Raw genomic sequence first — 12,883 nt, forward strand, 5'->3', positions numbered from 1 at the left:
CCACGAGGTACACCAGGCTCTCTCGTAGAGCACATCCACGAAAAAGACACTGTGGAGATGGCGCGATAAGAATTTAGATCTCTGCAAGACTTAAAATTACAACAATAAAAATAAACAGAGTTTTCCATAAATATAGAATTATGTTACAATATCTCAGGCAAAGCAGCTGCTTCATGGAAGTAATATTTCAGGAAGTACCAAAGAACACAGTTGAAAGGTTGTCATACGCTGGGTCTGAATTTAATAGTTTTCACATATTCAATTGAAAATCGCCCCCAGTCTGTTAGAATTTTACCAGTCTAGTTTCAGGAAACCAAAAGCCACCTCTCATATTTAATGCATTGAGGCAGAGCTCCCACTGAGTGGGAGCCAAATCATGTCTGGGAAGTGGCTTCTAGCCTCTCAGTCACCTCTCAGCCTGCAGGCCAGAGCAAGCCTGGTCTGTGCAGAGGACCACAGCGACCATCAGCCCCTGGCCCATTCTCCACCTCATGTGCTGCTTCTCTCTCTCCCGGCTTCCAGCTGGGGATCAGAAGTAATCGTGGACATGACGGCCCCAGCCCTGCTCTGTTCTTGGGAGGTTGAAAGAACTGCATACAAGGTCTTGTGTGGTTCCTGAGGTCAGGAAACCTGGGCTGAGCCCCATGCCACCACTGACTGACCGCATGGTCAGGATCAAGCCACTGTAGTCTCTGAGCCTCAGGTCACTTAGCTGCCAATGGGAATAAAAAGATACAACTCTCATGGTTACCATGAGAATGAAATCCAATTAGATAAACTATATATGCCAAAAATTTTTGGAAACTATAAATGACAGTTTTTGCTTGAAATCAGCAACCATTTCCTTTTACTAGTGAGCCAAGAACACCGTATCTGCTGTTTTTCCCTCCCAGGATGACAGGATGCCATGTGCCCGTGTGAGAGGAAGTGCTTTCCAAAGGAGGGTTCCAAAGGGGTGGAGGGTAAACACACTGCCGTGGGGCTCCTGCTTGGCAAGGAAGGAAGCGTCCAAGGCCTGACTATGCGCAGGTGACTGCATGGAGCCTGCCAGAGAGGAGAGGGGGTGGGGGGAGGGGGTGAAAAAGAGGTGAGGGAGGGAAGCAGTCACTTTCTGGGCCTGCCTGAAATAAGCCTACTGTGGCACCAGCCCAGCACCGTGGGTAACCAGCACTGGGAAACCTGGCTGATGGCTTGAGCGACCCTCAGACAGGTGCTTCTGGATTAGACCCCGGCTGCCACATTGAAATGGCACAGCTTATTTTCTAAAGGGACAATGGGCCCGGAACAGCTGTGCATTTTTCCTCTGATTCAGGCCCTTAACTTGTACAATATTAGATCTAACTTGACCTTGTGGAGAATGTGTTTTTCACTCAGTAGAGGACTCTGAAAAGCAAGGAGGGTGTCAGCTCCTTGGACAGCTGGCAAGCAGAGCGAGACAAGCTGGGTAATGCATCCTGGACAGTGGAAAGCCTTTGTATTACTAAGGAATGCCCAGTGGGGGACACCATGGTTTTGGAGTTGAACTGATGATGTGGCCTCTGAGATCCTCACTCCAAGCAGAGGTGGCCACTCACACCGTGCACACTTCCTTCTGAGCAGACTGTGAGCTCAGTCTCAGAGTAGACCGAGAAGCCGTGACAGACCTTTTCACTTACCTTCCTGCAAGTACATGACTGCCTGGGAATAGTTCTGCAAAGCATGATGGGTCCTTCCAAGGCTACTATAAGACACCGTCTTGGCCACCAAGTCGTTCATCTGTGCAGCGATGCTCAAGTGCTGTTCTTGATAGACCACGGCCCTCTCAAAGGTGCCCAGGGACTCGTAGGTCAGGCCCAGGTTCCCATAGGCCCGGCCCTGGCACGTGGGGTTGTTGGTTTCCTCTGCTATCTGCAGATCCAGTTGATGGTACTGCAGGGCTGTATCGTATTCCCCCATCTGCTGGTAAACGCCCCCCAGGCCACAGGCGGCATCACTTTCCAGAGCTCGGTCTTTCATCTCTCTAGCGATGTTCAGCTGGCGTTCAAGGCAGGAAATGGCTTGTTCGTAATTCCCTAATTGGCTGTGCAGACTTCCCAGCTCTCCATAGGCCTGGGCTTTATTAAAGGCCTCCCCGAGCTCATGGGCAACCACGAGCCTCTTTTCAAAGCACACAAGGGCTTGCTGCAAGCTCCCCATTGCCCTGTGGGGGATGTAGACAGAAAAGCAATGATATTATTTTGTGCAGGTGCAGACATGCTAAAGCCCCTGAGAAAATGAAAAGCATTTGTCACTGTCACTTACTATAGAAGCTCTTAACTCCTCTTCTAGCTAAAATCTATCATGTGCCCTTAGAGTGAGATGCAGGGGAATTTCATAATCTGGAAAGCAATTCAAAAGTCATCCCTTAGTGACCTTCCCAAGAGCTTGAGATTCAATGGGATATATACCCCAGAGGAAACATAAAATAAATTAATAGGCACAATGATAGCAAGTGAACTGTTTGGTTCTTTGGGCCTCCCAATTTCCACTACTGCTTAGACTATGTTTTTGAAATCACTTTACAATGGCTATAAATCTTTCACCCTTAGCTTCTCAGAGCACTCTGTGGGTGATGATTTAGTCTGACCCTTGCCCTTCCTCCACTCCAGGAGCCCTAATCCCCTGCCTATCTGGAGAGGCCGTATATTCTGCAGACACAGACACCTTCTTGGGTTGCCCACGTTCAGAAGGAAAGCACCACCTTGGCCAACAGTGTATCTTTTTGTGCTGCTAAGAGACGACAAGATAAGAGTGAGAGAGCATGGATTCTGGCGGCAGACAAAACCAGTTGTGTAGGATACACGAATTCCTTTTCCTGAGCTTCAGTTTCTGGATGCTAATAAATCCCACATCCCATAGCAGATGATAATAAATGTAGACTAATACAGGATTGCTGTAAATATTAAGCAAGATATCTATGCAAGGTGGCTAGCATGACAGTATACGTTTATTCACTCCCACTATTATGAGGTGGCTTTCCCTAAAAGCAACAAAATGGGGTCCAAGTAATTGGTGGATATAGGTGTTATATTAATGAACACATCCATATAATGTGAGGGGCATTCAGAAAATATAAGTTAGATCGATTCATTCATCTTTCCCATTCCTATTATCTCTTTTATTCTGCTCATTATGATGTAGTCAAAAAGGTAGTGCATTTGGAGTCAGAGAGCCCTGGGTTTAACTCTCAGCTGTCCCTTTTAAGCTGTGTAATCTTGGACATAAACTCTGGGCCTTAGTTTCTTCCTATATAAGGGTAAAAATATACCCTGCTAATTTCACAGAATTATTGGAGGAACAAAATGAGGTATGCATGGAAATGATTTGTAGTCAGTAAGCTGCCATGCAGACATTAAGTGGTCATTACTTTCACAACTGCTCTTTGTGCAGGTTTATCAACCACATTTGTCCTCTGTCATTTTTACCTGTGTCCATTTCCCAGGCCTCGGTAAGCCTTGGCTTGGTCTTGCATGCGATTTAGACTCTGGGCAACAGATAAATATTGTTCATAGTACTTTATAGCTTCCTCATAGTCACCCAGGGCCTCGTAGCAATCCCCCAGGTTGCCATAGGCCCGGCCCCTGTCGAGCACAGACTCGTTTCCACTCAGCTGCTGCAGCATGGCCAGCTGCTGCTCGAAGTAGCCGATGGCTTCTTCCATCACATTCATGTTCATCTTTGTGATGCCCATGTTGCCATAGACCTGAGCTTCTAGACTCGGATCTTTCAGCTTCTGCCCTAGATCTAGCTGCTCTTCATAACACTTGAATGCCATCGTGTATTTCCCAAGGGCCATGTAGACGGCTGCCAGGTGCCCATGAGCTCTGCACTCTCCCGGCAAGTCGCTCAGCTCCTGATATACCTCCAGTTCCTGCGTGTGATAACCCAAGGCCTTGTCGTGTTTCTGGATCATTCGGTATGCAGTGCCCAGGGCTGCATATGCACTGGCCTCCAGTCTTCTGTCCTTTACATGGTGAGCCAAGCCCAGCTGCTGCTCATAGAATTTTATTGCACCACTGATATCTTTTTTACAGATGAATATATCGCCCAGGTTCCCCAGGGCTCGAAATTTAGCCTGGGAATTATTCAGGGACTGGGCTAGGGACAGTAGGTACTTCTGACACTCTTCGGCTTTGTTAAAATTCAGCAGAGCCTTGAATGCTAAGCCCAAGTTGCAGTAGGCTTTTGCTTGGCTCAATTTGTCATGAAGGTCTTTGGCCAGGGCCAGATCCTGCTCATAGTACTTCACCGCCTCCTGGTAATTTCCAAGGCAGTAATGGGCATAGCCAAGATTGTGGCAGACCTTCCCTTCTCCTTCCATGTCTTGAAGCTCGGGAGCAAGCCGGAGGTACTGTTCGTAATAGGGGGCGGCCTGGACGTACTCTCCTCGAGAGCAGTGGAAGTTGCCCAGGTTGCTGAGGGCCCGGGCCTCGCTCTGGATGTCACGCAGCTCCCGAGCAATGTTCAGGTGGTTCTGATAGTGCTGCAGGGCCCGGTCGTGGGCACCCAGGGCCTGGTAGGCCACAGCAAGGTTCCCATGTGTGGATGCCTGCGAGGCACGGTCATTCACTTCCATGGAGATCTGCAGCTCCTGCCGGTGGTACTTGACAGCCTGGTCGTACATGCCCAGAGCATTGTAGGCATTGCCCATATTCCCGTAGGCACGGCCCTGGGCGGCGTAATCACTCAGCTCCTGGGCGATGCACAGGTGGGTCTTGTGGAGTTTCAGTGCAGTATCATAATCACCTTTCATCTGGTGTATGATTCCTGAGAAAGAGAATAGAACAATAGAAAAGGGTTGAAATGACTGATTAGCAATTTAGAAAAAATGTAATTTGCAACTTGATTTATACTCAAATACAATCCAGATGAATTAAAGAATTTAAAATAACAGAAGGTAGAATTAAATATTTATCAGCTCTCCAGAGGGGGGATAACTTTCTAAGCTTCAAAGCAACAGGAAAAAAAAAACAGAACTGACAGATTTGGTTAAAAAAAATAATAAGTTTTATACTATAAATATATATCTAAAATTAAAAGGCAAACACAATACTGGAAAATATATGAATTATACAAAAAAAATTCAATAGCTATCATGTATAAAGATTTCACTTGTTTCATTTTTTTAAAAAATCAAGACCCCAATTTACTGAAATAGGCAAAAATAGTAAAAGTGAGCAGACAACTCACATCCAAGGAAATACAAAGAGTAACCACAGGGGAAAATGTTAATTTCTTTTAATAATCAAAGAAATGCAAAATAAAGCAACCCTGAAGTACCATTTTACTTCTACTAAATTAGCAAACAAAAAATTTAAACAATACCCTATACTGATGAGGTGGCCCTGAAGCTGGTAAACACATCAACTGCTGGACACAAATGGGAACAGCCTTTGGAGGAGCAGCATGGCAAGAACCACACAACGGTGCTGCTCAGACCCTGCAACCCTGCTCAGGGGAATGTCTTCTAAGGCAATCATACGACAAATGCAAAAGCTGTATGCATAACAATCTTCACTGCACCATTACAGATTAGTGGAAAATCAGAAACATCTTCAATGGCAAACACTTGGGGATTATGTAAGTACATTTTGGTATATCAACTCAATAGGGGATTATGCAGTCATTAAAAAGATAATTATGAAGTCTATGCAGAAAAATGGGGAAAAAAGAGTTCTTGCAATAATGTTAAGTGGAAAAAGCAGAAAACAATGCTGCACGCTCCCTGACAATGACTAGGAAAATGAATGTGTGCAAATGGACAAGACCTCGAGGGTATTATGCAAAAATAAAAACAGTTGCCTTGTTAGGTGAGAGGATTTGAATGATTTTTGTTCCAGAATTTCTTGTAATTCTGCTATCTAGCTTTTACAGTCAACAATAACAGCACTTCAGACAGCCCTCATAAACTATGCTATAGCTGCTAAGCTAAGCTGTTGTTTTTACAAGCAGTTCAAAATGAGATATGTCATAAATATCATAAATATAAAGTAGTTCCAAAAGAGGGATATAATAAAAGTAACTTGGGAAGCGCCTTTAAGGACAGCCCGGTTCATTTCAGTTGGGGCTGGGATGGGGAGGCACAGAAAAGGCGGAGGGATCTAGTATGCAAACAGGTTTCTCTTTGCCCTTGGTTTTGAACATGCTTTTCTGTGCATCAACACGTGAAATTTGCACTGGTGACCAAAACCTGCAGAAGTATAAGAACTCAAAAACACCAAGGTGGGTTGCTAAAATGTCTGAACTGAAACTAGAGGCACTGACAAAGCAAGCTATCGAAATCCAGCCCCTGTAATTTGCTTATCTCTACACCTTTCATTCCCTCCTTCCTTCATTCATTTACTTACACACTGACCCAACAAATATTAACTGAATATTTATTGTGTACTAAGCCTTGTGGAGGGCAGCACACAGGGAGAGGAATGAAGACACGTATCTGCCCTCAGAAAGCACATAGGGTCATAAGGGAGACAGTCATGAAACAAATAACGTCAATACACACAATAAAAGCTGAAGTGAGCGGGGTGTGGGAGAGAGAGGAGCATGCCAGGGCCACTCCTCTGGTCCTGACTTCCTCCCCTGCCTGCAGTGGAGGTCTGCCCTGCCCCAGGAGTCGTGCTGAGCTCTGGGTCCAGCCATCTGTATGACATTAACTGGATTTAGGGCACTGGATAAATCATTTAGCCTCTTTGAGCTTTTTTTAGTTCATCTATAAATTGAGGAAAATAATAATCTTGATACCAACCTTAGAGGATAGTAGTGAGGATCAAATGAAATAATGTATGTCCAAGTGCATTGTAAACTATAAACTATAAACTATAAAGTGAAATTCAAATATTAGTTACTGAAATTACTATATGCTTCTAGGGAAGGGAATTCTCGAGGTGGTAGAGATTAAACCAACTATGGTAATTCTTCTGTGTATTTTCTTTTATGAGTGAAATATTTCATAGTTTAAAATAAGCAAATCATGGTACTCTATATGATGGAATAACATGGTGCCATTAAAAATGGTGAAGTAAAAAAAAAAAGATGAAATAGAAGTTTATATACTGACATGGGAAAAATTATAATATATTAAGGGGTTATATGGGCACAAACAGTACACTTAATAAAAACATTAATAGGATGTATGTATATACATACATGTTTACACTTATACATACAGCATACATTTTTTAAAAAGGTAACAGTAGTAATCTTTGAGTGGTGAAATTTTCCTTATCTGTATTTTAAATGGTTTTTCTATGATGAATGCACAACCCTTGGTTAAAAATTACTCAAATTTTTGAAACTCTGCTCTAATTAGAGCAACATTCCTGAGGAGTGGAGATGTCACTGGCATCCCAGCTGGAAAGGTCAGGTTTTCAGAGCCTGTCTCAAGGTTAGAAACTCTAAGGTGCCAAAAGGCACTACCTTAGCATCACCTGAAGAAAGCCTTAGTGACAGAAACATTTCAGTTCTGAAGACCTGAATGTGGCCTGTATCCCTAAACGGCTTTTATCTAAAGAAAAAACTTGTAGGTTTCAAATTTCCAAGTATCCTTAGAGGAAATGAATCATTTATTCCCTCTCTCCTCAGCTTCTGCATAAGGAGAAATAAGGGGCAAAATACCTGACCCGCCATGAGTGCACAGTCATGAACAGAGCCAGAGCTGGGGAGGGCAGCAGGAGTCCCCACACATCCCTCTGAACACTTTCCCCCGCAGCAATGCCTTTACATTGATTTTCTTCCCACAGCTTTTGGATTTCACTGCAATGATTTTTAAGCCAATATGATCACTGATTGGTTGCTAAGGCGGTGTTAAGAGGAAGCAAGCAGTGTTGGACCTTCAGAGAAGGAAACTGAGGAAGCTCAGGTTTTTTGTATGCACCCTACCGCTAAAGAAACAGGTCACCTGGCTAGCACCCCATCCTCCCCACTTGTGCCCCATCCTATAGGAAGCTGGCTAAGTATCTGGAAGGCACACTATAGTGGAAAAGGCACAGAACTTTAAGTCAGAAGTCCTGTTTTACAAGCCTGGCTCCCACCTCATTCAGCTGAGTATCTTTGAGACACTAAGTTTCTGTCTCAGAGCCTTTGTTTTCTTTTCTTTTTTTTTTTAATTGAAAACTTTTTGGTGTTTTTGGTTTTCTTATTAATAAGGCCAGGTTATAATCATCTCAAAGAAATGGTATGAGAAACACAGTAGTGTATATCAATAGGCTTGCTAACTATCACATGCTTCCTAAACACAGTATGAACGGTATTCAGAGAGTGAGCGTTCAAAGGAAAAGTAATTCCATTTCTCTTGCTCTCAGGGCCTCAAGAGTCTGGCTAGTTAATAGGGAGCAGTTGGGATGATAATGGCTACCCAGGGTTCAATGATTTGTGAAAGAAACTGCCTGCTGGTTACGGCAAAATGATCTGACCCCCAGCCAGCTTGCCCACACACTCCCTTTCGCCCCCGCCTTCCCCCTCAGCTGACACTTCCAAGGGTCTCTAGAGAAGCATAGGAAGATTCTCAAAACAAAGACTTCCAGACACAGGCAAGGGTAGAGGAGATGGGCCGGCTGAGGTGGGAATTTTTTCTTCTGCCCTGTGTCTGCTCTGTCCCAGCCGCTGCCAGCCTGGAGAATTCTGAACGGAACATTACACACTCTTGGCAGCTCTTCTCTTTGTTGAGGCAACATAAAAGCGGCCCTGAGAGCTGCCAGCAGAGTGACTGTGCATGCTGAGGAGATAATCTGCAGATCCTCCTTCCCTTTCGAGACCACAGCTTGATTTTCCAGGGCTGTCACTCAGATGAAGACTTACAGAGGGCCTGTCAGAGGGCATGCTAGGTGACACGTGATGCAGGGAGGGGAATTAAATGAAGATTAGTGGGGCAGAAGATCCTCACAAAGCCCAGTTCTCACAGGGCATGTAGAGAAATGACACATGCTTATGGATTTATACATCCATCCCCACAATAAACCTCCACCTATGCATCAGGAATGGTCACTGCCATAGGAATAATAAGAGCTACTGCAAAGACCTGTTGTGAGGGCCAAGGAGTCATGCTTATGAGAAGCTAGCACAAGTGCCTGGGACATAGTAAGTGCTCAATACATTTTGCCTCTATTGTTAACCATTACCAGCAAAGATCAAGGGAGGTGAGAACAGGACAAGCCTAACAGAACTCTACTGAAACTAGAATAGTTAGCATCTTAGCAGTGAATTCTGGCAGCCTTTTCTCTTGCAAATTCTCTAAAAGTAGGGCCTCATTGTACTTCTACAAAGGATGTGTGCATTCTTCTCATTTACTGAAAATATTATTATTTTGATTATTAATAGTACACGATCCAAATGGGGCTTTAAGAGCTCATCTATTCTTTCCCACTGCTTTCAAACAGGTTGAGTTTGGCTACATTCTAGCCAAATCACCAGCTATTCTCAAAGGAAATATCAAGATTTGGGAACTGGAAGAGCCCTCCTAACTTTGTAAATGACGTGACCCTGGCCCAGTGAGAGGAAGTGAGTTAGCGACAGAGCAGAGAGAAGGACTCTCAACCCACAGACCTTCAGCTGTACCAGCCCACCTGCTTTCAAGATAAGCAGAAGACATAAAGGAACTGTATTTAGTCTCACTAGGTGTGACACAGGACCGTAGCTATACTTTAAAAGCTTCTCATCTGCTAGGAATACATATGGAATTATTTACAGATGAAACAACATGGTGTCTACTATTTGCTTTAAAAATACTCCAGGGGCTTCCCTGGTGGCGCAGTGGTTGAGAATCTGCCTGCCAATGCAGGGGACACGGGTTCGAGCCCTGGTCTGGGAGGATCCCACATGCCGCAGAGCAACTAGGCCCGTGAGCCACAACTACTGAGCCTGCGCGTCTGGAGCCTGTGCTCCGCAACAAGAGAGGCCGCGATAGTGAGTGGCCCCCGCTTGCCACAACTAGAGAAAGCCCTCGCACAGAAACGAAGACCCAACACAGCCAAAAATAAATAAATAAATAAATAAAAATTTAAAATAATACAGACATACACTTTAAAAAGAAAAATACTCCAGCAGAGGGGAAAAGTAAGTATATGTTTGTGTTTATGAAAATAGATGAAATAATATTAGCAAAATGTTGATAATTGGGTATTGTCGTATGGGGATTCATTATACTATTTTCTCTGTGTGTATATGTACGTGTCTGAAAATTTCCATAATAAAAAGTTAAATCAAATAATTGTGATAGGCAGAGAGGTCTGTAGCTCCTTTTGGATCAGGAAACGCCCTCATAAGTAAGTCCCAATATGGACGTTTAAGTTTACTTTTCGTCTTCGGGACCTCAGTAGAAAAAAAGAAACCAGCTGGTCACCAGCCTCTACAGCTATACCAGCCTCCATACATATCCTTCTCCAGGCTGGGAAGAGGACATGTGTAGACAGAACAACACAGCGCTTTGTCCCATTGCCCTGATTTGTTTATCATCATGATATTTAGTTTTGTCTTTAATTTCAAATCATCTTAAAGATAGGGTGATACTTTGTCTATCAAAGAGGCAGAGTGGGAAGGGATGGTAAAAACAGCTGAGAAAACCTGCTCCACAGAATATTCTGCAGCACTGCATATTCTCAGCTGCTTCTCCCAATCCTCCCCCTCCCCAGAAGGGGCCCCAGTTTCTCCTGGGGACCCATTATTCCAACTCCAGACATCTCTAGGTTCCCTGGACCCTCTCTCTCCCTCTCAAGTTTCCACATAAGAGTTCTCTACAGTGTACTTAAAATATCTCAAAGCTTGGGGTGGGGAGGAGGGGACAGATCTGGCTAGTAAACAAATGTCTACAAAGGTACAAGAGCATAGTGCTCTGTGTTATAAATACAACCAACTGGATGTCTTAACTAACTCATTTTCAGGTGACTATTTATGTTCCCGGAGACAAGTCCCCATTATTTTTGCCAGTGGAAGACAGCAAAGGTATAGATATTTTTAAATGTCAGATGATTCCAAAATTGCTTATCATATGATTTCAGCTACAAGCATTTTCCTGGTAGGTAAGCTTTTCCTGAGAACCTGTGCCTGGCTCTCTACTTGATGATCTCATTCACTCCTCAAAACAATCTTGCAAGGTCAATATAGGGTTCAAGAACTTAATCAGGCCCATATGGCTCTAAGTGGCAGGACTGATACAGGAGCCTGGTTCTTCTGACTCAGGAGTCCACGCTATTTCACTTGCTCCCCTTCTGTAGTGAAGCTGGCATGCCTTCTAGTGAAAGGTGGTCATGATTTTATACCCACTTCTTCTTTATTAACATTAGTATACTGTTGTGGCAAACCAACCCTCTGGCAGCTATGTAAAAACAGACCGATGGGCTGGCTAAATTTGTTTCTAGAGCAGAGAGGTATACATTAGAGACCAGAAAACCCTAAGAGACTCTGGAATGTAGGGGGAGGCGGCAGATGTAATTGTCGGTGTGGGCATCACCTCCGGAGAACTCTTGGGCCATCATCCGTCTCTTCTGCCCTCATTTATCTTAATTACATCTGTCTACTTTTTCTACCAAACCCACCAGGCTCTTCCTGTTCCTTCAAAGGGTAAGTGAAGTTAAGAGCCTGGTATCTTCTTTTGCTTCAACAGCAATTTAGGATGTCCTCAGTGACATTGAGAGTACAGTGGCACTTCTGTCCCAGATCCCAACTGCCCTTCCCTTCTGTCTCAATCCTGAGGAGGTGGCTATAATAAAGCCGAGGAAATCCTTGCACGTGCCACCTCTCCCTCCCACAAACACGTTTCACTGGAAACTACCTGTCCTACCACCCCCCAGCTTTACTGAGGTATAATTGACAAATAAAATTATATATATTTAATGTGACTTGATATACATATACATTGTGAAATTGACTTGATATACATATACATTGTGAAATGATTACCACAATCAAGTCAATCAACACATCCATCACCTTTTTGTGGTGAGAATGCTTAAGATCTACTCTCTTACAATACAGCATTATTATTATTATTATTTTTATTTTTATTTTTTTGGCTGTGTTGGGTCTTCGTTGCTGTGTGCGGGCTTTCTCTAGTTGTGGCGAGCAGGGGCTGCTCTTCATGGCGGTGCGCGGGCTTCTCATTGTCGTGGCTTCTCTTGTTGCGGAGCACGGGCTCTAGGGCACGCGGGCTTCTGTAGTTGTGGCACGTGGGCTCAGTAGTTGTGGCTCGCGGGCTCTAGAGCTCAGGCTCAGTAGTTGTGGCGCAGGGGCTTAGGTGCTCCGTGGCATGTGGGATCTTCCCGGACCAGGGCTCGAACCCGTGTCCCCTGCATTGGCAGGCGGATTCTTAACCAGTGCGCCACCAGGGAAGCACCCACAATACAGCATTATTAACTATAGTCACCATGCTGTACATTAGATCCCTAGAACTTATTCATCTTATAACCAAACTTACTAAAATGCAGTCGAAATAGAAATAGAGAGGCACTAGCTGCTCCATCCCCAGCCCTCAAGGCTCCCCTTAGGCTGAACAGAGACAGAGGCAGCTCCTCTGTAGTCCCCTCCTGCCACCGCCCCAAAGGCCTGGGCTGAGCGAAGGCGACAAGAAGCCAGCCTGGAGCCACTGGAGCTCACAAATACTTCACTGCCTTCATACATGACCCCACTTCCTACCTTCCCCCGGATAGTTAAAAACCAAGACTGCAGGTGAACAGCTCAGTAATTCCCTGGGCCTGTACGGCTGTAAATCCTGAGGCAGTGGGGAAGATTAATTGTGCCATGAAGTAAGGGAAGTAATAATTAAACCTATTAAAAAGAAGGTGGCTGCAGAGGGGGCTCTGGAGATGGATGATGAGGTAGGAAGTGCTAGGCACAGTCATCCCTAACGGCTGTGACCAGGCCACTGTGAGGGAAC

General features: G+C 44.6%; 1 protein-coding gene across 2 annotated transcripts in view; it reads right to left on the reverse strand.

Annotated features, from left to right (window-relative positions):
* The window catches only part of TTC28 (tetratricopeptide repeat domain 28), a 582,221-nt gene that overhangs the window by 101,424 nt on the left and 467,914 nt on the right, over positions 1-12,883 (reverse strand). For both annotated transcript variants that reach the window (XM_082416383.1, XM_082416382.1), the window contains exons 7-8: positions 3,444-4,785; positions 1,656-2,179 (exon numbers count right to left, since the gene is read on the reverse strand). In XM_082416383.1, coding sequence (XP_082272509.1) covers positions 1,656-2,179; positions 3,444-4,785 — 1,866 coding nt within the window. The remainder of the gene's footprint in view (positions 1-1,655; positions 2,180-3,443; positions 4,786-12,883) is intronic.

Source organism: Balaenoptera physalus (genome assembly GCF_965194825.1).
Source record: "Balaenoptera physalus genome assembly, chromosome: 12".
Lineage (NCBI taxonomy): Eukaryota > Metazoa > Chordata > Mammalia > Artiodactyla > Balaenopteridae > Balaenoptera > Balaenoptera physalus.